The sequence below is a fragment of the Macaca nemestrina genome, chromosome 8 (genome assembly GCF_043159975.1).
Source record: "Macaca nemestrina isolate mMacNem1 chromosome 8, mMacNem.hap1, whole genome shotgun sequence".
Taxonomy (NCBI): Eukaryota; Metazoa; Chordata; class Mammalia; order Primates; family Cercopithecidae; genus Macaca; species Macaca nemestrina.
Window position 1 is genome coordinate 74,102,374 of NC_092132.1, and position 24,883 is coordinate 74,127,256.

General features: G+C 39.9%; 1 protein-coding gene across 12 annotated transcripts in view; it reads left to right on the forward strand.

Annotated features, from left to right (window-relative positions):
- Positions 1-24,883, forward strand: part of LOC105483597 (EYA transcriptional coactivator and phosphatase 1) — a 336,783-nt gene that overhangs the window by 297,337 nt on the left and 14,563 nt on the right. For all 12 annotated transcript variants that reach the window (XM_071068120.1, XM_011744520.2, XM_011744523.2 and 9 more), the window contains 4 exons: positions 19,555-19,613; positions 19,726-19,886; positions 20,845-20,959; positions 21,065-21,186. In XM_071068120.1, the coding sequence (XP_070924221.1) occupies positions 19,555-19,613; positions 19,726-19,886; positions 20,845-20,959; positions 21,065-21,186 (457 nt within the window). The remainder of the gene's footprint in view (positions 1-19,554; positions 19,614-19,725; positions 19,887-20,844; positions 20,960-21,064; positions 21,187-24,883) is intronic.

The window sequence follows — 24,883 nt, forward strand, 5'->3', positions numbered from 1 at the left end:
CCTATAATCCCAGGTACTCGGGAGGCTGAGGCTGGAGAATCAAACCCAGAAGGTGGAGGTTGCAGTGAGCCAAGATTGTGCCACTGTGCTTCAGCCTGAGTGACAGAGACGATTTCAAAAAAAATAAATTACAATAAAATAAAAAGTGTAAAATTTGTATTCAACATGTATGGCATATTAAAGAAAAACTGGAAGGGAATAGATTTTTTAAAAGCCACTGCGATATAATTTCAAGTTTAAAAGTGATCAGTCGGCCGGGCGCGGTGGCTCAAGCCTGTAATCCCAGCACTTTGGGAGGCCGAGACGGGCGGATCACGAGGTCAGGAGATCGAGACCATCCTGGCTAACACCGTGAAACCCCGTCTCTACTAAAAAATACAAAAAATTAGCCGGGCGAGGTGGCGGGCGCCTGTAGTCCCAGCTACTCGGGAGGCTGAGGCAGGAGAATGGCGTAAACCCGGGAGGCGGAGCTTGCAGTGAGCTGAGATCCGGCCACTGCACTCCAGCCTGGGTGACAGAGCAAGACTCCGTCTCAAAAAAAACAAAAAGAAAAAAACAAAAAAAAAAAAACAAAAAGAAAACAAAAGTGATCAGTCTACAAAATGAGATAGTATGTAATCCGGATTTAATGTCTATGACATATTAAAGGTCATATTTACAAGTTGCCAGTGGTTATTTCTGGGTGATGGTGCTATAAATGCCGTATCTCTGTGATGTTTCAGAACCAAGATGCTATAGCATCCAGTAGTCTCTTTATACTTTGTCATTTCTTTCCGTCATTCAATATTCAATACCTATTTATTGAATAACTATTAAGTACCTAGGCACAGTTCTAAATACTGGGGATACAGCAATGACTTTATTAAGGACATTCTCCTTACGGAATTAGTACTGTGGAAGAGAAGTACGAAATAAACAGTATGTAAATAAAATACTTTCAGGCAGAGGTAAGTGCTATGAGGCAAATCAAGCAGTACTGGCTAAGGGATGAATTGGAGTGGGGCATTGTTAGCTGAGATGATCAGGAAGAGATGTCTCTGAGCAGGTAACGTTTGTCAAGAAGGGAGAAGCTGGGAGGGAAGCAACTGCAAGGATATGGTAGGAAGTCATTTGGGGAGGACAATAGTAGGAATGAGTTTCACTCCTTCAGGAAGTGAAAGATGCCCAGTGTGGCTGAGACAGAGTAACTAGGGAAGAGTGGCAGGGTCCCGATGATGAAGGGTCTTGTAGACCATGGTAAAGATTTTTTTTTTTTTTCTAATTGCAGTGAGAAGCCATTGGAGAATTTTAAGCATGGACGTGATAGAATAGTGTTTACACCTTTAAAACATCAGTCTGGTTATCAAATGGAATGGGGGCAAGAGTGAAACCAATGAGACCAATTAAGAGACTGTCTCAGCCAGCCTAGGGGACATTAACTTGGGGCTGAGGATGTAGCAGTCTGGACGTGGTGAGAAGTCACAGGACTTACGGTATCCTTTGATGGAAATATGGGCAGAATTTGCTAAGGGATCAAACATAGGTGGGGAGGGAAAGCAGAATCAAGGATGAACACTAGGTTTTGCCTTGAGCACTGGAAAGGTAATCACACTTCTGAAGAAGAGTGTGTTGGGGGGTGGCTGGGGAGGAGTTGGATTCAAGCATCCTGTATTGAGTGTATTAAGTATGAAATACATAGTCAACATCCAAGTCAAGAGATGACATATAAGCAGGTAGACATATAGGTTTAGATCTCAGAGGAGAGAGACAAATTTGAAGGTATAGTTTCAGGAGTCCTGACGTTATAAAACTAGGTGGCACAGGGGAAGGAATGAAAAATTGAGAAGAGGGCCTGAGATTGAGCATTTTGGCACCAACAATTAGAAATAGGACCAAGAAGAAGAGCTTAGAAGACAGAATTGTAGAGAGAATTCTACAAGGTAGGTGGAAAAGTATGAGCTATCACAGAAACCTGGAGAATAGTGTTCCAAGAGGAGGGAATGGCACACTCCTGTGTCAAATGTGGCCAAAGTCAAGGAAGATGAGGACGGAGAAGTGACCGACTGTTAGACTGGGTGAGAATGTTGGCTGTTAATGACCCTGATAAGCACCACGTCAATGAAATGGAAGAAATCAGCCAGATGGGAATGGGTTGAGAAGAGGGTAGGGGCTGACAGTGAAGACAGAAAGGATCAAGAATTCCCACAGAGACAGACACAAAGAGATGGGCTATCATGTGTGGAGGGCATCATGGGATCAAGGGAAGGTGGTTTCATTTTTAAATAAAAGATATTTAGGCATGTCTGGATGTCAGTGAGAATGATTCCATAGGAAGGAAAATACATGTGGTATGGCAAGGAGAATGACTATAGGAGTGAAGTCCTTGGATAGCAAGACAGAATGAAATCTGGAGCACAGGTTACTTGGTGGGTCTTAGACAAGAAGGCAGGTAGCGTCTGCAGGTACAGTGCAGTCCGGGAAGGGGGAATTGGTCATGATCAAAGGAGCTGGTTCTCACTATAAAAATATTTACTGCACTTTATTAAGATTTTCTGCAGACCTCTGTCTGTCCCCCACTGGGAAATCCCTTGAGTCCAGGAACCATGATTTGTCCACTTAAATCCTGAGCTCCTGACACAAGATTTGGTACATAGAAGGCTCTCATCTATTTCCTTTAATTACTTATTTTCTTTGTCAAATAGTAGTCAATGATGAGCATTACCTTTATTTCTAAAAGTTAACTTTTAAAAGTAAATGAAGATTAATCTCAAGCTTAACAATTAAAACACCCAAGATATTAGACTTTCATATTACTTTAAGTCAGATTTCAAAATCTTTAATGTCAAGACACAATATACATAGAAGAGGTATGTTATAAAATGATACGAAGTGTGGTTCCAGTTTGGGGATTAAAATTTTTTAAAAAAGGCATGTATATGAAAATAAAAGGTTTTCTTTTTTTTTCTTTTTTTTTTTTTTTTTTGAGACAGAGTCTCACTCTGTCACCCAGGCTAGAGTGCAGTTGCACGATCTCGGCTCACTGCAAGCTCCGCCTCCCAGGTTCACGCCATTCTCCTGCCTCAGCCTCCCGAGTAGCTGGGGCTACAGGCACCTGCCACCATGCCTGGCTAATTTTTTGTATTTTTAGTAGAGATGGGGTTTCACCATGTTAGCCACAATAGTCTCGATCTCCTGACCTCGTGATCCACCTGCTTCGGCCTCCCAAAGTGCTGGGACTACAGGCATGAGACACCGCGGGCAGCAGATAACAAAGGTTTTCTATTATTAAAAATGATACAAAAATAATTTCAACAATAAAAACTGATTTATCTCTAGATAGTAGGATGAGATAAATTTTCTGTTTTTACTTTCTATATATAATGTTTCTTATAATTAGGAAAATGCTGAATGTAATCATGGCTCTCTTATTCTAGCCTGACTTAAAGCCCTGTGTTGTTTATGTGGTTTGTTAGCTTGCAGTTCTAGAGACACCAGAGGTGGAACTGGTGAATTCATTCATGAGGGCCCCCTTTGTGCCTCAATTTCCCATCTGTAAAACTGGATGATGATATACCTCATTGGGTCAGTGTAAGAACTGCATGAGTTAATATCTGTTAAGTGTGTAGAACTAGCACTGGCTCGCAGGAAGCACTAAGGAAGTCTATGCTGCTGTTATTGTTTGTTGAGTGTCTTCTACATGAATAATGCTGGGCCAAGCCCTGTAAGGCTGTAGAGGAAGAAGGGAGAGTGACTTAAGGAGGGACTAGGGAATGAAGGGCATGAGACAAAAAGTGGTTTGACCCTGCTCCAGGGAGATCACAGAATACTTCTTCGGCTCCATCCTTATTCATGGGCTCCTCCCACCCCCAGTTGCATGCGGGGAGGTGTGCTGTTGGCAGTTAAGTAGCTACTGTATCTGGTTCCCATCACAGTGTGCTGTCCTTCATAGAAAATGAGGATGCTGGCTTCATGTCAAAAAGACACATGTTTCCTTGGTTGTGCTGATAAATGTCCTTTTACTCGTTGTCTTCCTACCTCTTGTTTTGAAGGATGGCTCATGGAACTTGCTGCTGGTGTCGCGGCATGTAGCAGAGCCTGGCTGGGTATAAAGTCACTGTGGAGTAGAGCCTCCCCTTCTCAGGCCGCTGGGACTATGGAGCAGAGCCTCCCCTTTTCAGGCCGCTGGGACTGACAGCTCAGGCTGCTGGGCCTCCTTAGTGAAGTAGGAGGCAGGGGGCGGCAGGCCTTAGGGAAACTTTTCTCACGTCAGTACGACTCTTATTCTCCATCAACACTGGGAATTCAGTCTTATTACCTGCAGTTTACACATGCGGAAAATTGAAGGGAGGTGGTTGTTGCCCAAAGCCACTTGGTTAGGTGATGGTAAAGCTGAGGTTGAAACTCAGGTTTTCTTTTGCAAATATTGCACAAAACCTTTCTAGCCACGTCAGAGAACGTGACTATTCCTTTTTAGCCAAGGAAAGGAAGTCAGTAACACCTTGCTGCTGTCACACAAGGATGCTGTGGAGCGGGGCCTAATAACTGGATGGGGCTTTCTTGACTGCATTCTTTCAGAGCTTTCTTCCTCGCTGTGTCTTACAAACCTGCAAGCCATAGTTGCCCAGGCAACCTAAAATGTATTTTGGAAATGTTGAGAGGTAGGTCAGTAGATAGACAGAGAGTGGACAGACAGACATGTTGTTGTAATGAATAACGATAAAATAATATTTGAGCAGCCCCTACATTACAGACTAAAAAGAGCTACTTTGCGCTGAATGTCCTCTTGCTCGCTCTATTCTGGACACTAGCTAGGCACTGAGGATAAAATATGAAATACATTCTTAGCCCTCAAGGAGCCCAGATACTGGGTAGAAACAGAAAAGTGAAATAATCATTCCGTCACAGCAATGATGGAGATATCTCTGGTCATTAGCTGGAGTCTGAGAGATGGGACGGCTATCCCAGATTGGGGAGAGCTGGCCAGGCAGAGTGTTGGAGCAGAGACTTCACCATGAAGAAACACTGAGCTTGAGAGAGCGTGGCATTTAGGAACAGAGCCTGTTAGGTGTAAAGCACAGAACACACAGAGAGTGCTTGCGAGATGAGAAAATGGAAAGAAAGACAGGAGCCATGTCATGAAAGATTTCGCACACTCTGCTGAGGAAGTTGGATTTTACAGTGGATGCCAAGGGTAATCAGTAAAGAACTCATGGCACTACCAAGGAGATGAGTTGTATTGTCAAGTCAAAGGTGTCAATAATGTAGATGAGAAATCAGCAGCGTTTGTTCGTGGAGACAGAGAACAGGGGCTGATGTGAAAGCTCCTGAGAAAGTAATCTGGGTAGGATTTGCAGATCTATTCAGTATAACAATTCAGTGAGGCAGACTCTTAGTTTCTGGCTTGAGCAATAAGGTAGAGATAGAAAGCCCAGAAGAATGATCTGGCTCCAGAAGGAAAATGCTGAATTCGGATTTGAGATATTGAGCCTGCAGTGTGTATTGGACACACAAGTGGAGTCCAGTGAGCAGGTGTATGTACAGATCAGCAGCTCAGAAAACAGAATCAAGCTGGAAGCCATCATTTCTGATATCAGTTAAGATTTCCCAAAAAGAATATATTGAATGAAAAAGAAGAGTCATATCTTAGTTTAGAAACACAGAATCCAAATATGTATTGAAAATTCCAGATTCAGAAAATTAAATTATTTATGTGAGGCAACTGTGGCCATTTGGAGCAGCAGTTATTCCAACAGGCTGTTAATTAACCTGTCCGTGAAACTGGCTTCCTACTTTTGCCATGGTCTCTCTATTCTGTTGGGTGCAACAACCAGGAACAGTGTGGTCTGAAGGGAGAATGAACACAGATGGAGAGACCTGGGTTCTGTCCTGGCTTCTTGCTAATGTGTGACCTCCACACAGTCAACCCTGACAGGCTTCAGAGAGGGTGACAGGTAGGTGTGGAGTTAAGGGAGACAACAGAATCTGGAGCCCCTGGCCGGTGCCTGCCGCATGTTGGTGCCTCAGTGAATAATGGAGTGTCTTCCTTTCTTGATGAATGGAAATACTTCAGCACTCACACAGTCTGCTGTATTGCTTCGGTTTATTTTAAAGTCGTGTGAAATTGACCTGTCAGTGTCACCTATGACAGGCTATTGGTTTAGATCTTAGATTTTGACAGGTGCTTGCTAATCTTCAATCTGTGAGAGAGTCACTGCTTTGTAAAGCCAGCTTTTCCTCAGTTACCTTCATAGGAAGTTTGCTTAGTAGAGAAAGGAATTCAAGGTGCCCTTAGACTTTTTAAAAAATTTTTAAGATTGAATAGTGCAAGAGAAGGCCTGTATGCCTGTAACTTCAACTTCCCCAAAATGTGTTTAAGTTGCTGTCCCTGGAGACTTCTCCCATTTCAGTGCAGTACAATAGAGCCTCTATCTGGGCTCAGTTCAGTATTCTAACAGCATTTCTAAAGAAAGGCTTTCTAAATACTGGATCCTTCTTAATTGTGTTCTACTCCTTTGTAAGGCAGGTGGAGGGTCAGGGTATGGGGAGAGCATGCTGCTTTTGATCAACATTATTTTATAATGTTTTGCTTCTTCAGAAATAATCAACTAAGAATTAACTTCTGGAATTGGTATTTTGTCAGAAAGTTAAATGGAACTCTTCTGTCCAAGATACCATCCTTTTCAATTGGTAGGAGACAGCGTGGACTGGAAGAATATTGACAGTGGTTACTTCTGAGGGATGGAATTGGAGATGAATTCTTTTATATGTTTTTTAGTACTGCATGAATTTTCTACATTAGTATGTATCATTTTATAATCAACATAATTTATTTCCACAAACTAACTTCAATGACACTTCAGTGACAAAATGCACTAACATTATTAACTTCTGATTGGGTCATCGATTTTTTCATAATCAAATCCTGTCACTCAGATAACCTAGAAGGTTTCAGTCTATGATATCTATGTGCTTGGTCCAGTGTTAGAAAATAAGTAGGAAGAAAAAGACATGTAAAAGATGGTCTCTTTTTCAAAGAGTTTATCTGGTAGTGTACACAGAAGTTGTCTGTGTAAGTCTTTGTTTGCTTTGCATCAAATGCAGAGTTTTCAGGAGAATTGGAAAGAACATGAAATACACATGACATAAAGACTGACAGCTGGTAGGCTGTCAATAATGGTAATTATTATTGAGACAGTGGGTTGCAGAGAGTATGTCAGGGATAGAGAAGGGAAAGAAACCAATAAAAACTTAATGGAGGAGCCTTGCCTTAAGGGAGAGAGAAGGCATTCCAGCAAGCAGTAGACACAGCTATTGCCTGGTGCAGGGAGGCAGTGGAGGCCGGGCCGGTGGAGACTGGCCTGTCTTGGGCAGGCTGTTCATGATAGAATGTGAGGGATGCGCACATTGGTAAGGTTAGGGCTCATTATAGAGGCCCTTGAATGCTCAATTGCATAGAAATATATTAAGTGTTTCCAATTTAATTTTCTAATACATCTATTGAGGGAGATGGACTGAAACAGGAGTAAAACATATTGCCTGTCTCCCCTCCCCCTAGATGCTTTTGCTCTTCGTTGGAGACTGCATTGCCTGGAAGAGCAAAACCTGCTCTCAGAAAAATGTATCTGAACATGCTGCCCAGGGTGGGTTGGAAGAGGAAGGGCTTTACAAGAATCTAGTATCTTCCCTGACAGAAAATCATAGTGACTGTCAATGTACCCTTTCTCTCTAGCCACTCCCCATGTTTAAAACCATAAAGGCAAGATCTGTATCTCATTTATTTTTGTGTGTGTGATGCCTGGAATAGAAATAGGTGTTCAGTCCTTATTAGTTGAATGCATGAGAAAATGAATGAAAGAATCGAGAACATGTGGCTATGTATTTTCTAGTGACACTGCTACAATTTAATATATAACACATATAATACTCATGCTATTCTAATGATACATAATATTTTCCTGAATAACATATAAACAACCAAAGCATGATTATTTATAGCTCTAAATTATACTTCTTGAGAAAAGGGGTATTTTTATAGGGAGCGAAAATATGAGTATAGACAACACTTTCCCTTTTTTTTTTTTTTTTCCTTTCAGGCAGCCAACTCCATTTCCCCTTTTAACACCCAGTGATTTTGGGGCAGGCACACCAGGGCTCCCCATGCTAGAAGAAATTTACCTCATAGTGCAGTTCACACCGAGGCAATGGAGCTTAAACAGTTCACTCTTACCTGAAGTCTTTGTCTTACAAAAGAAGATTCAGAAGGGATGATTTTGTGTGGTGGAATTTCAGACCCACGGATCCTTAGAAGAGAGAATTTTTGAGTAGGAAAGTGCCCCTCGAGGTCCTCTCTCGCCGCCGGGGACTGACAGTGAGGAAGGTGATGATGGAACCCTTCCTGCAGCTCACAGGGAACTGCTTTTTTAAAAGGGCCTATGTCCGGTTCTGCATATTTTTCTTTCTGGAGTCAGTAATAATTACGTGGCAGAGAAAATCAGCTTGGAAAAATCTTTATTAGCTTATTGACTAAGGATATGATTGGGCCTGATTTGTTCTGAGCTATGTGTTCTTTTGTGCAAAATTGAGTGTTTCTTACTATTAGAAAATTATCTGGCAGTATAAGTTAACTGAAGTTCATAAATTAGTCTCTTTTAAACTTTCAAAATTTCAACCCCACCCTGACCCCTGCAAAAGAAAAAGACATTTAAAAAGGTTAATTACATGAAAATATTTCTTTACAAAATGCATTGACATATGGTTTGTAGTTAAATAAAGATGAATCTATACAAATATTAGATTATATTTGTTGCAAATGATTTTAGAAGGAGTGGAAAATTTTCCAGAAAAATACACACACACACACACACACACACACACACACACTCTTCCTTAATGTATGACTTATTTAATATTAGAGCTTATAGTTCATTGTTTTATATGAGCAAAACAAATACTTTTGTGCAAATGAAAGCTCTAGTTAAATGCTTTGTGAATAAATTGGTATCCAATTCACTTTCTGCAAATGGCCATGAAAGTTAAAAGAAAGCCATTGCAGAAAAGGATGAAAGTTCTCTCGGTCTGAATATTTTTCCATGCTTCTGGCAGCAAGTTTGCAATAAAAAGAATGATTTTTATGAGATTGTAATTATTCACAGCAAGCCTAGAGTTGGTGTCACTATGAAAAATTCTTCTTTAGTAGATTCTCTCAGCAGGAATAATAGATCTAAAAGAAAGGAAACAGGAGTTACAAAGAACACTGACTGTTGCCAGTGACAAATTATGTTTGCAAAAATGATGAGCAAGTCTGTTGAAAATTGAGAAATAAGTTCAGCAGTAAATCAAAGGCTCATTCTTAAGAGTAGTTCTGAGTTGCTGTTCCAAAAAAATGATATTTATATTAGATGTGTGCTGAGTTTTTTTAATGTTCTGAATGATAATTAGTTTACACATTAATTCAGCCTTTAGTCTTTTATCTTCATACTTTGTTATATACCATTTGAAATGTGTAATATTTTGATGACAAAATTGTACAATATAATTTGGCATTATCAGCAAACATTAATGCATTGCCCTGTGTTGTATATGGAGGTTTGCACTGGCTCTGATACAAATTTGTAAAATGCTATGTTCTCTTAAATTAACTGAACCATAAATGAAGCTGGCCATTTGGGCATAACCTTTTGTGTACAACATCAGCGGTAGGGACATAGAATGCATTGAAATACCTCTTACTATTGCATAAAACATAACTTAATAAAAGATGGATCTTGTACTAGATAGTATTTATTGTATACTTTTAAAAAAGCAAAGGAAATTACAAGTATCGATATCATTAGATCAAATGTAATATATGCTATAATTATCTTTTAATTATCTTTATATTAAAACTGTTCAACACTGGGTCTCTAAAGGTAATGGATTAGCTAATGGATGAAATAAGCTCATTTTGTTTAAAAGTTTATTTTCAATTCTTTCTGGCTTTCATTAAGTGAGACTTTCTTTTCCTCACCCTAAGGTTGAAAGTGTGAATAAAGACAAATATATTTAATATCATGTGGTAAAGAAGGCATTCATGGTGAGAAAGAAGGAACTCCAAGCACAGTGAAACTGACATATCATATTTATTAACATTGTACTCACTAAGAAGGAGCTATCTTCATGTGATACCTTTGAGATTCTATAAGCCACACGCTGAAGTGATATAATGATGTCTTATTTTTTTAATCAGCACATTTTAAAAGGGATTAATATTATAAGAAAATATCAAAACTTTGAAAAACATGTGTTCATGCTTTCTTCTAGTTATTAATAAATTTGGGAGTCCTGGAAGCCTTTCCTTAGTGATCTCAAATATTTATTTATGCATATGCCAGATATAGCTTAAGCACTTCAATTTATTTTTTATCTTAACATACCATCTTCAGGAACTTTCAGTAAAGACTTTATTCTCTAAATAGTTTATGAATATTAGTATAAATAGAATCAGATCAAAATAGCTAATATCTTACCTTTGTTGAAACTTCTGTAATTCAAATCTTGTATTTCTAATACAAGCACTTACGTCTCCTAGCTAATATAAACATAATTCTAGTAAAATCTCTCTCACTTAGATAATCTCTAAAGGATATTATAACATTAAGTATATTAAGACACTGTTTTTGTTTGTAAATGCCATATGTGTGTTCACAAGTTGTATCTTATTGCTACCTTTCGAAAATAGATGCTGAAATTCCTCTTTTTGGTTTCTGAAATTTGAAATTGTTTTCTTTTCCCATTGGCTTGTATAGTTGTGTCATCCTATTCCTATCATAACACATACAGATATTTAAATATTGACTTAACATGTGTGTTGGCACCAATAGTATTCTGAGTAGATAGAGTGGGAATTAAAAGATACATTGTCCAGGTATGTTTTAATTCCTTAACTTGCAATTCCCAAAACTGCCAGACAGAATGGGGCCAATTTCAAAACTCCTTTTGTATTTTATCGCCTGTGCCTTAGCCATAGGTATCTGCACCTTTTTTTTTTTTTTTTTCTTTTTCCTGCAAGGAAGCATCATGGTGGGAAGGCCAGGGAAATAGGAGGTCACCAGGTGCACCCTAGACAGAGATGACAGACAGGGTCTGCCAGCGATTGCCAGTGTGGAGAGGCTACAAACCACATGCCCTCCCCATCTCCAGGAGTCAAGGGCTTCCAGAGAGTCCATGATGGTGAAGCTGGGCAGAAGAATGCCTAGCAGCGCTTGAGCTCTCCATGAGATCTATTTGAAAGTGCAGTGAGGGCTTGGACATGCCCTTAGAAAGCAGAATGGAATCATGCTGTTCTGCATCAGTAACTATAAATACACAGTACATCAGTTGGGCAGTCTCCTCTTTACAGAGAAAAACATGCAAGTAAAGACATGGTTCCTGCAAATTTACTAATTCATAGACAGAATGTCTACCACGGAGCCTAGACTTGATGTACCAAATCAAATTGTCAGCTAGTTGGAAGGCGGTTTCTTCAAATCTGTCCCATCAATTGCCTTCTTCCTTGACTACCCCTCTCCATCCTTAGAACTTCTAAATCATAGAGAAGTTTGGAAGATGTCCCATTTTACTTAGTTTTTCAAATTAGTTAGTTATGAAAATATCTGAGAGTTGGAAGTTATATCAAAAAACCACCATGGATACTATTCCCTAAAAACCTTTGTAACTCAAACACTGGTCACCACCATGGAGACCACTCCCTAAAAACCTTTGTAACTCAAACACTGGTCACCACCATGGAGACCATTCCCTAAAAACCTTTGTAACTCAAACACTTTACTGTAATTACACAGTAAAGCCAACTGTGTAATTTAGTTTTCTGTGAGAAAGATGGTAGTATGGATAGGTCCACAGACAGATATGCATTCTTTTATAAGTGCTGCTAATGGCTTGACAAAATTAGCTTTCAGACAATTTGTGTGAGTTTGTCACTGAAGTACTAGAACTACCCATGTCCCATGTAGAAATAAACATTTTCACGTTTAGAAATCAGAGGAATACTTCTGTTTAGTGACCTATAGATGTCAAAGGTATCAAGCAAGTATCTAAATTGCTCAACAGGGAAGTCAGAGCCATGGATGTAATTGCTTAATGATGGATAAGAGGGGACAGAGAACCCAGTGATCACTTCCTCTGCCTTGGCCAGCTCCGGCTGGTCTCAGTAAGCACACTGATGTAAAGACACAGTGAAAACAGCTAGTTCTCTGCTGACTTTTATCCTTCCATTTTTGCTTTGTAAAGTATTGAAAGTATTGAAACAATTAGTTGGCAGTATGGCGCTAGTTTCCTCCTGGTAAATTTGGAACTTTGAGGAAAACTATAGCCTTGATCAGCAGGATTTGGGCTTGTATAACTCAACTTCTTCAAAGACACACGGTAACTTTTTCATATTGTTCCCTTTCACAACATGCAAACTGCCTCATAGTCTTCCTAGAGTCTCTGTTTATTCAAGGACATCAGGTTTACTCTGACTTTGTGTTTCAAGTTTCATGTTCAGAAGTATAGAGCATCAGTGTCCTAGCTATTACATCACTTTGTTGGCACAGATAATAAGGCTCATTGTAACTGTCTTAATTCTCTTTATTAATTTGCCTAAACTAGCTTGAACTGTATGGTGTATTTTTACATAATTATGGTACAAGTGAAAGGCTTGGGGGGAAAGTACAAGTACTACAGTATCAAAGCAGAATAAATATTTGCAGAAAAATTCTGCCATAACTTAATATTTTGCATATGAGCCTCTGTACAAAATCTGAGTTATTCCCGGGGATTGGGCCAAAAGAACATGTCTGTGGCCCAGCCCTAGAAGGCCAGAGATGATGATGGATCAGAGAAAGGTCAGCTTGAGTCTTGATGCCAAGAATAATGACAGAAGGGACTAAAAAGGTAGAATAACAGTGCAACCAGAGTTCTAAGAGTGAATGGGCATTCGCCGCATGGCTGTGAGATCGTGCCCCATGTGGCTTTCTGCCCACTCCCTATACCTACTACAGAACTGGGATTCAGGGCTTCATGTGTTGGCAGTTTCCCCAGCCATCCATGTGAGCATTTTATAATCCAGCTCCATGAGTAGTTAGATGACTGTGAGCTGAGGGCCAGCAGTAACTGAAGCTGCTAATTTTATTTATTTTACTCCTCTGTGAAGCACAGGTGGTGTCACATAAGGGGAAGGCTGATGAGGGTAAACCATGGTCATTTCAATTTTTGTATTTACTGAAAGATGCTTGTAGGATCCCGTTGTGGAACAGCAGAGGTTTGCAGGCTGATAACTGCGGGCACAACACCGCACCTCTGGTGCCATCTACCCTCTTTTCAGTTTCCCCTGCTGTGACGGTGGCCTAATCTGTTTTCCTGGTCCTCAGCTCTCCTGCTTAGGACATGCTGTGGCAATGTGACATGCTAAAAACCTGTGCTCCCACCACCTACAGTTGTAGTCTCTACCCTCCACGCCTGGCAGAGACCCAATTACCACAGTGGCTCTCCCTCCAGGAGCGTTTTCCTCTGACGTGCCAGTCATTTAAAGGCCTGCTGATGACATGAAGGGTTGGGGCTTGTGCTGTAGGATGAAGGACCCACATCCATGCTCCAGACGGACCACAGACACAGAGCACAGGTCAGAGTGGGGCAGACAGAGCTGGAGTCCCCTAAGCTCAAAGCAGCCGAGAAGCCCCAAAGGACCTAGGTCATGACCAGTGTCTAGAGTGAGCAGTTGTCTACAATGTGTGAAATTGAGGAGCCTGGGAAGAAATGGCGAGTTGAGGGTCAAAGACATAAGCATCGCAGCATTTATCTCACATTATTTAGCTTTTCTGAATCTTTATTTTTCATATCTGTAAAATGAGTTGTAACATTAAATACTATTGCATTTTCACTATAAATTCAACTGAAGAATGAGGAGTCTAAGTGAGAGAAACTGAGCGCCTGCCTCTGCAGGAACTCCACAATAAGTGTAAGGAATGCCTTCTGCAGAAGCCATTGCTGTGGGGAAAGGAAGAATATCCTCTACAAGGGATACAAAGTGCCAAGATGTGGCGCTTTGGTAGTCAGGTATCAAGGGGTGATGCATCTCTGGTATCTTGGGACTTCTGAAGAGAGACCAACCTCAGGCTGGCAGCAGTGGGCTGGATGTGTTAGCAATACCCAAGCTTGGTAATTGATTGTAACATTTTTCTAGTGGAGGATAATCGCAACTTTGCCTTGCACTGGCGCTAGTTCTTCCACATAATCTCTCTGTGCTATGTGACTGTTACCAGTGGCAAATATCTGAGTCACAGGGCACCATATATGTTACCAGCGGAAGGTATCTGAGTTATCAGCAGTGAAACCCTATGGTCTGGAGCAACCTCAATTCTTACCTCCTCAGAAGAAAGAATTCAACTGGGGGGCATGAGGCAGAAAAAGAGACTGGGGCAAGTTTCAGAGCAGGAGTGGAAATTTTCTGAAAAAGCCTTTAGAACAGGAAAAAAGAAAACTGTGCTTGGAAGACACCCAAGCAGGCATCTTGGTCAAGTGCAGTGTTATCCTTGAACCTAGGACTTTATATGCTCGCCCCGTTCCCCTGTGTCTTCCTTTAGGGTGGGCTGCCCGCATGCGCATTGCCCCCCTTACCCTTGGGAAGTGAACCTATGCAGTGTGTTTAGGAAGCTGGACGCATGCCTATCTGAGGCTTTCTTTCCTTTTCCAGTGGAGTGCCCCCAGAAGGCCATACTCTGCCATTAGATCTCTTAATGTGCATGCCTGGGGAAATTGCCTCTCCCTGGTGCCTGCATTCAGTTAACACTTAGTACAACAGGTGTGGACCATCAGGAAACGGCCTCTCCCTGGCACTGGCTGCCAATTTATCACTGTTAGAGAGACGATGTGATAATTACCAAACCATCACCCGACATTCCTAGTGGGTGGGGGAGAGCCCTCTCCTGCCCCCGCTCATGCCTAACTACCTGTATGTGAAAATTGGCTACATAGAAATGTTGATTATATATTCCTGTACTGCCGACTTGTTTCTGAGCCCTTATGCATACACGTTGCTGAATTTGACATCCCTTTGGGAAAGCCATTAACAAAAAATTACTCTTTTCCCACGTCTTGATCCCTTTCCAACTCTCATATCAGTTCTCACATCTGTGACTTGAGGGTGAAAGAAACATGTCTTCAAGAAGCTTCCCCTCACCTCCCTGAGGCCTGGTCACCAAGCCCTCAGGGTTCCTTTGTACCTTCCCCACCCCACCCCACTGCCATTTGAAGGTAGAGGTCCAGCATGGATAGTCTGGGACCAAAAAGCTGTTTTGTTCCTGTCACCACAGTTCAGCTGTTAGCAGCCATCTCCAGTAGGCCACCATTTTATCGGTTTGATTGCTTCAATCACAAAAGCCACAAGGACAAGTGGTGGACCAGGCTGTCCCTCCTGATCTAGCAAAATATAATTTTAATTCTTCAGACTTTTGCAACTCTCTTTGGCTAAATAGAATGCAGGACAATGCTCATTTGGATCCTACAGAAGTTCTGCAGGATTTACCATGATTTTAATTAACTTATCACATGTGTAGTTAGTTAACTTCTCTCTTTCCCTCATAACCGTGTAAGTGCCTTGAGGGCAAGGACTGATAATTTGTCCCCTGCTTCCTTGGCAAAGCCTGCTCATTGCTGGGATCTGCAGGCACAGGGAATTCTTCCCCTCCTCTGCCCTCTCCTGGCTCCTTCCTCCTACCTCCTTACACCAGGGTTCTCCTGCCTCAGGGCCTTTGAACTTGCTCTTTCCTTTGCCTGGAAGGCTCTTTACCCCACACCCACTTGGCATTGCATTTCTCCCTCACATACTGTATTTTGTTGCCTTAGCACTTACCACTATCCAGCATATGTACATTTTACATGTTTTTTTGTTTGTGTGTCGCTCCCACTAGAATGTTAGTTTCAAGGCAGTGAGGACTTAGAATTCTCTGTTGTATTAAGCGCTGTATCATTAGCATCTGGAACAGTACCTGGAACACAGCAGCCTCTTAATAATTTGACATGTGCATGAATGGCCACCTTTCTAAGCTAAGACAGCCGTGAGTTCACTGTGAGTGCAGAATCTTTCAGGAGTCCTTGAAATCACTACCTCTGTCTTCTCTGAGGTCCCAGGCCAGATCCCCAAACACAGCAGGGATCCCTTGGGCATCTCAGACCCTTCCACTGCAAATTAGCACATAAAATATGCTGAACTGGAGTGGCCTCTAGAAATGTGAATGTTGTCCCAAGACTTGGATTCAATAATGATTTCGTCACCTTAAAAGTCTATCACGTAATTTTGGTGTGTATTTCCAAAGTTCATTTTCAGCACGTTTAGTTGGTTTTTGGAATAAAAACTTATTTTCCCATAGAATTATTTATGTTCTGTACCCTGTTGAACACCAAATTAGGGTTTTTAGGAATATATTTTGGCACCTGGAAATACATTAAGCTTCCATTTTTGTCTTTGTCAGCAGATTCTTCCAGGAGAGCTTTAAACCTGGTTGCTGCTGTTGGTTCACAGTGCCCAGAGCCCCTTCTGCCTAAGCCATGGACTCTGAAATCAGGCCCTGCACCCTCCCTCAGTTATCTCATTGACTGGGTTTAAAACAAATTTGGAAGCTAAAAGCAACCAAGTCCAGAAGGCAAAAATGAGAACCTAAAATTCGGCTCTAAAGAAGACAAAAAGCTAGAGAGATGGTGTCTGAGAAATGGGAAAGTTTCTCCCCATGGAAGAGGCTGAGTTTCAGGATATCTGATGGGAGGAGACTGCAGTTCTCATTTGAGAGCTGATGGACTTAACAGGTTAACACATTGTGCAGTTCTGCTGTGGAATATTGCAGTATCTTAATATTCCTTATTCTTTTAGCAATTAAAATTGTTAATAAGCATTAAGATAGTAATATTATAGTTTCTCAAGATTTAAAACAATTTTTTAAAAACATGCTTCCCAAGGCATTTTATGCCATTATTTGTAAGTTCCTACAAAGACACAGATAATGAACCCTCAGTGGGTATTTTATGTATTTGAAGTTTGTACAATATAGTGTTTTTCAATTCATTAAGTGAAATAAGTAACAATTACATAGACACATTTTACATAGATATTTTAATGATTTTCTTTTTCCATTCCTGGAGGTGCTGATGAGGCCCCTTAGAGATTACTCTGGATTTTTAAATCTCTTTTAATTAAAATCATTCTACAAAAATTCTGATAAAGAATGAGGATTTCCTTGTTGTCACTACACCAAACCTTGCTTTAATCAAGTCACTGTGAAGTGAGTTTGCTATCTGCAGGTAAAAGCTTGAAGGTGTTGACACTAAGAGCTAAGCTAGAGATTGAACAATACTTCAAATGAAGTCCTCAGCCTGGGAACAAAACGTTTTAAATGAAGCTGGCAGGAGAAAACAAATACAGGATGTGGAAGAACAATAGCAACAATGGAGTCGTTAACAGTTATTAGAGGATAACTGACTTCTCTGTTAGTAATGAAGATTTACAGCTAAATTAGTTTAAGAAAAGCGTCTTAACACCCTGCTTTTTCAAAAAACTCTTCACACCCTCAGAGGTAACCAGGGAATTCCAGGTCAGTTTTGATTCCTTGAATTAAATTCTTTTGAACATATATTTTCCTCTTCTACTAGTTCCTCAACTTCCTCCTCCTTTTTGTTCATTCTCCCAAGAGAGAAAATTTCTCCATCATGGCACTATGGCCTTCCCCTCTCCCCCCACCCCCAACGCTAACCACATGCTCTAAAGAAGTTTACCAACAACATAAAAATTGCATTTCTGGTTAAATATCAGAAATTTCTACTCACGATTTAGTATGTTGTTGAAAACACAAGCAATCATCATTCATCTTCTAAAATAAGATTAATAAATGAGAAGTTCCCAACCATGTTTTCCAAGAATGACCTGTTTTTAAAATGTTAAATTCACAGTCAGCATGTGAGGGCTCCTAGACTTGCTTTTCCTTTTCTCTTATCTGAGGTTATGGACCTCAGGAGAGCAGGGGAGGGTTACAAGGTCAAAGTCTTTTCCTCCTTGGAACTTGCTGCGTGCTGGGAGAGGGCTGCCTGGAAAATAGATGCTTTAGAGAAGAGGTTGGGGGTCACAATTTTAATTCTGTTAAGGAACAGCTGGTTTGAGTTTCTTTCCACTTCTATCTCCTCCTCCCTTCCTCACAAATCCGTGGAGAGAGAAGAGTTTGTTCAGAAGGAACCGGCAACATAAAAATATACCTTCTATTATTGTAGTGCTTTCCAAGTGTCATCTTCGTTATGAAGTTGAATCTAAGAGCTAGAGAGATGGGCTAGATTTTATAAAATTAACTCTATCTGAAACATGACCATATCTTCAGCCAAAAAGAACCTTTTAAAAAACAGGATGTGTGCCTGGAAATTTCTTTTAATAATATTTTTCAACTAAAACTTTAATGGAAATAAGTACAATAAAGGCCTCTAGGGTATTTGGAGCCTGACTGCAAAGAGAGGAACATGACTGAAAGATGAAAGCAGCCAAGTGGGGGTGTTAAGTTTCTGGACTAGAGTCCTTGTCTACCTCCAGGTTAATATGCCTTCATTCATTCAACCAATGTTTATTGAGTGCCTGCTCTTCCCACAATTCGTCTGGGGATACGGTGGTTAAGATATATGGGTGCTCTGATATATCTGCAAACAGGTGCAGAAACGTTAACTGGGTCCAATAGAGCTTTAGTCCGTAAGTATGGCTTCCTATTCTAAGTAGTTTACACAGTTTGGGATTTAAAAATGAAATCTGTTCAAAATAACATGCCATAATAAACTCATAAATCCAACGAATATGTAATAATAGTAAAACAGCTAAAAATAACACTAAAAATGTAAAAAAAAAAAAAAAAAAAAAAAAAAAAAAAAAACCTAAACAGTAAAAAAGCACATGGTTTGATTATTTTTATTTAGGTTTTGAAGTCTCCCATGGTTTTTATCGTGCCCATGTGTACGTACACACACACACACACACACACACACACAGCGAGAGAAAGAGAATAAAATTCACTTCTCTCAAATAAATGGAAACCAGTAACAGATTTTTTGTCTGAGCTCCTCAGCACACTGGCCTCGGGCTGTGTTGGTGTGTGGCTCAACAGCAATCAGAGGTCATAATTTCATTGGCAGTTAGCATCAGGTTTAATTTTTCTAGCATGTTACATTTACCAAAATGTCTGGTTTCAGTTATGCTTAGGCACTGACTGAATCAGCTCTGAGCAGCATGATGGCTTAAGGTACCTGAGGTTTATGGAACACATATGCTAATTGTTTTCAATCACTTTCCTTTCTAAACACAAAAATGTGTTTTCTGAAGCTGAATAACAGTAGTCCTTAACGACATTGCTTCTTTCTTATAGGAGAGGACCCTAAGTAGGTAAAAATGTCAATTTTACAAGACTGCCACCTACTGATTGAGATAGTTGAAAAACACTCCAATTAAGGTGCTTTAAAAAATGTGGTTTTTCCAAAACAAAACAAAAAAAATTAGGAGCTCTTAAAAAATTGACATGTATCATTTTAATCACATTTTAGGAATGTGACCAAGTCCATATAGATGATGTTTCTTCAGATGATAATGGACAGGACCTAAGGTGAGCACCCTTGAATGTGAAGTGACCATCTCCCTTTTATAGTTTAATTACTTACCTAATTAAGATGAACTTTCTGTTTGGTTAACTTTGGGCTTTTCTTGCATCTAAATAGCACGTATAACTTTGGAACAGATGGCTTTCCTGCTGCAGCAACCAGTGCTAATTTATGTTTGGCAACTGGTGTACGGGGTGGTGTGGACTGGATGAGAAAGTTGGCCTTCCGCTACAGACGGGTAAAAGAGATCTACAACACCTACAAAAATAATGTTGGAGGCAAGTGATTACCACCAGTATCTCAGCGGGTTAAGATAGTCTAAATACAATTCCAAAAGTACACTTTTGTGTCACACTGCTTTGAATACAATAGGTTTTTTAGGGCAGTTTCATCTCACTGGCCATTATTCTGCTGTGATTTAGTGACAGAAATATTGGACAGGAGCCAGCTGCCCTGGCTATTCTAATCTAGTCCTGTTTCTGTTACTTTGTGATGTGACCTAGGGCAAGTTTCTTGACCTCTCCGACATTCAGCTGTCCTTTCACGGAAGGATTAGCATCCTTCGAAGAATTAGCAACCTCTGCCCAAATCACAAGATAGGTTGTAAATCTCCTTCTACCGGGTAAATACTTGGATTAGTTTGAATCTTTTGGCTTTGGTCCATAATGGCTTCAGCATGAAAATGGAATACAGTGACTTAATAATAAAAAGTTTAGGGATGAGGTTGGTTTCCTATATGGCTATAGGCAGATGCTGAAATGATGCTGTCCAGGAAGCCTGTGCCTTTCTTTGGATAAAGGCCTTTCTAGATCAGTCCCTCCCCAGAGGTGGCAAAATGACCACCAGTAGATCCAGCTTTATACTCTACCAGTAGTTTGGCACCTCCATGAGGGGAGGGAATCTATTATTTCCTAATAGATTCAGCAAAAGTTCCAAGACTGACTTCCACTGGCCAGGCGAATGCTGTATGCCTACCCTGGGAGCCAGAAGGTGGAGTCACCTCTGCCCAAACTACAGTTAGAGGAGTGCGGGAGAGTAGGTTCCCCAAAAAGAAGAGATGACTTCTATAACCAAACCAAATAAATACTTGTCAAATGAATGATACTATGTGAAAGATACTTTATACTATAAAGCTTGAGGCTAGTATTCACAGTACTCTTTAAATGTTAATTATTTGTAAAGTCAAAGAAATATGTTGGTAAGGAAGTAGTTCATCATGTGCTTTTAAATCCTCAGGTCTGCTTGGTCCAGCTAAGAGGGAAGCCTGGCTGCAGTTGAGGGCCGAAATTGAAGCCCTGACCGACTCCTGGTTGACACTGGCCCTGAAAGCACTCTCGCTCATTCACTCCCGGTGAGGCTCTCTGCAGGGCCTTTGCCAGGAAATGGGCAATGCTCATGCTTGTTCATTTTGGAGATTTATTTTTCAACAGTCTTTTTTTTCTTTCTGTTCTCACAGGACAAACTGTGTGAATATTTTAGTAACAACTACTCAGCTCATCCCAGCACTGGCGAAAGTCCTGCTATATGGATTAGGAATTGTATTTCCTATAGAAAATATTTACAGTGCAACTAAAATAGGTGAGCTTTTTTTTTTTTTTTTTTCCTTTTTAATAATCAGCTCTTTTCCTTCAGGGTAATGAAAGGCAATAAATGAAACTTTTTTCCCAGAATGCTACATAGGTCAAAAAAAAAATGCAAGAATAATTTAACCAATTTGCCAAACTGGATTTAGACATGAGAGAAACATAAAGCATAATACATGTAGCTGAAGTCACAAAATTTTCCTTGACTGGCTAATGTTAAGACAAGGTCATTTTACGTAGAGTAACAGCATTGATTCTGGATTATTATCATATTTGTATCCTTCTAGGCAACATTAACAAAAATATCTGATTTTCTAAGCTAAAACAAACAGCAAGATAAAATTATACAAAGTAGAAATGAAACAACTCTAATAACAGATTTCTTTATTACTAGAAATATTTTTGTTTTTAATTCAATATGTATAATCAATTGAGTTTCCATTTTTGTTGGGGAGATTTAAAAGCTTCTTGCATGAAAGAAATATACTTGGGAGGAAAAGACTTATGAAATTTAGTTAGAATATAAATCAAGGCAGAATCAACATAGGGATAAAAAAAGACATGGTTCTTGTTCTCAAGGGAAGCAGACAGTTACATAATGACAATCCAATATGATACAAGAGAATGCAAAGGAGCATTTTTTCGTTATCTACTAGATGCCCTGAACTGTACTAAGCATTTTACATTTAAAGTCAATTTTTATAATCTTTCCATTTTTCAAATGAGGAAACTAAAGCTCAGAGACTTAAGTAAATTGTTGTAGTCAGTAGCTCACAAACCCAAGCCTCAAGCCTCATGTTTCTCTGATTCCAAGGTCTAGACTCCTTGCTGTATCTTACAGGGTCCTACTGCTGCTAAGTGCTTAAATGTGCACATGGCTGAGGAAGCATTCACTCCCACTCAGGAAGAGGCAGAGTGTCTATGAAAGCTAAAGGGAAGAAATGACGTTTGAGCTGGGTATAGAAGAGCAAGTAAGAGTTCAACAGGTAGATGGGCTAGTGAGAACAATGCAAATGGACAGAGAAAGTAAAATGTGTTCCCTGCTGAGGGACTTGTGAGTGGCCCTGGGTAGCTAGTGTGCAGTGCTCATTAGAAGCCAAAGCTGAAAAGGTATACTTGAGTCTAGGCATGAATGGCCTTGTATATCACCATGAATGACCTTGTATATCACCCTAAGGAGATGAATGTTATTTTAGTCCAGGGGAAGGAGTATGAGCATTCTAGCAGGTGGCAAGAAGGCTGTCTTTGGCTGCTCAACTCCATATAATAAAAAGGGGCAAAAATGGAATCCCTGTAGGTCTAACTTCCATTTGCCCGCACTTTTACACTTCCTGTGCTTCTCCTTCAAAGCATTTACTAAATGATTACTAAAAAACTACTTTTATAATTATTTGTTCATAGTATGACTTCCCCATCATACTGTAATAATCTTGAGGACTGGGTTTGTCTCTCTTGCTCATCATAATAGCTGTAACACCCAGCACACAGTAGGTACTCAATAAATGTAGAGATGAATTTGTTGAATGAATGGCTGCATGAATGGCCATTTATTTTGAAGAAGGCTTACACAAGATTTCTTGTAGGCACCTGGGTCAACAGTGGCACAATTAACTGATGGGGAAATCAGGTTTGATTTTTATCGGTGTTGAGTTGGAAGAGACCCGATGGGGTCTTCAGTCAATGGCAGGAAGACACACTCAGCAGGGTGCTGATGGGATTCATCCAGGCTAACCTTTCAAGTTAGAAATACATATCTGGAGTTTGAGAACAACTGATGCTTCCCAAGAAGGACCAAGAACAAATTGTTGGAAAATACCTATCAAAAAGCAAGAAATATATCAAATAGAATAAAATTCCTAGTAGCCTATTATAACCAGAACTTTTATGTGCTTTCATGTTCCATAAAAATAGCAAACAGTTTAAGTCACATGTTAATTCTATTTTCATCTATATCAATAAGAGGAATTATATTGTGTCGTAAACAGGGATTGTGGAAAAGGTTTATCAGCACATGAAAGTTGGAACAAATGCCAAAGCAGCCCATAGTACTGAAGCGGGTAGCCTAGCTTCTCAGAAAGTAGGAATAGTGTATTACATAGCATGTGCATTGAAGTTTAATCCCAAATAATTTGAAAATGATAATATAATAGGAAATTACAATCCAGTATGCATTTTTTTAATGGGCATTTTGTTTAAAATATTAAGCTTTAATTTTTTTTTCAATACAGAATAAAAAATATGTGGTGATAGAAGTAGGATTTCACCATCAAATAAGATATATGTGGGGATGAATGCAGAAAACCCAGCAATTTTTTTTTCTTTTGACATGGAGTCTTATTCTGTCACCTAGGCTGGAGTGCAGTGGCACAATCTCAGCCTGTTTTGCAACCTCTGCCTCCTGGGTTCAAGTGATTCTCCTGCCTCAGCCTCCCCGAGTAGCTGGGATTACAGGCACACACCACTACGTCCAGCTAATTTTTGTATTTTTAGTAGAGACGGGGTTTCTCCATGTTAGCCAGGCTGGTCTCAAACTCCTGACCTCAGGTGATCTGCCTTGGCCTTCCAAAGTGCTGGGATTACAGGTGTGAGCTACTGTGCCTGGCCCCAGTAATTTTTATTGTAGGCAAAATGCTAAAGTCATAGGAGGAGATGACTGGTGTCTCAGTTGGCAGAGCCATGATGACCTTTCAGACAAAATTGACTCATCAAAATGAATACTTCATATAAAACTAATAGTTAACTTCTAAAATCTAAGCTTCATTTTCTTAACCTCTATTGTGAAAAATTTCTACATGACCCCAAATTGACAATGAACCCAATAGAAGATCGTATATAGGCAAGGATATTTTTGTCTACCACAACTTCACCTTTAAATTACATTGAATTTACCTTCCTTTTTCCACAAGAGGGAAGCTTGCAAAAACACATAAGCATTTCCCTGTAAGGAGGGGAAAAAGTTTCATGACATCGAAGTTTTTGGTCATATATTTTTGCAGTGAAAACTGTGCTTTGTATTTGTTTCTTAAAGTGATTTAATATTTCACAGTTTAGTGGACAACTAAAGAGGCATTTAAATTGCATCCTTTGAATAAGGCTAGCTCTATTTCATTGTGTCAGATGCAAACTAGAGATTTTAGTGCAAAATACAAATATAAAGCAGACATTTGTTTAAGCAAACAAGCAATTTGTTCATGTGTATATCTGATCCTTATTTGAAAGAGGTGCAGGCTTTGCTCAGCCATTCACATTTGAAAACTATAAACTGTCCCATTGTCCATTAAAATGACCCTATTGGCAGTCCAAGACTTGGAACACCAGTTTCTTCTCTGAGAAGAAACAATGCTTGCATTAACCGCAGGGATGTGCTGACAGTGTAGCCACCACAGGAGCCCAAACTAAGTCATGACATGGGAAAGATAATAGACAGATAAGGGTATTCTATTACCTTTATTCCAGTTTTCCTCCAGGAAAGTGCTTCATTGAACATTAGATGCCTGGGTAAGGCAGGTACCATCTTGCTGTACTACCCCAAATTATCTGACATTTATTTCAGAAGGAGTTTTACAAGACTACATCAGGCTTTCAGGGTCTTTAATTCAACCTGCAAATGAAGGAATATGCTAATTCCAATGTTTGTGTTTTCCTGCTAGAACAAAAACAAGTCCAGTTATTTTTTATCATTCTCACTAGTC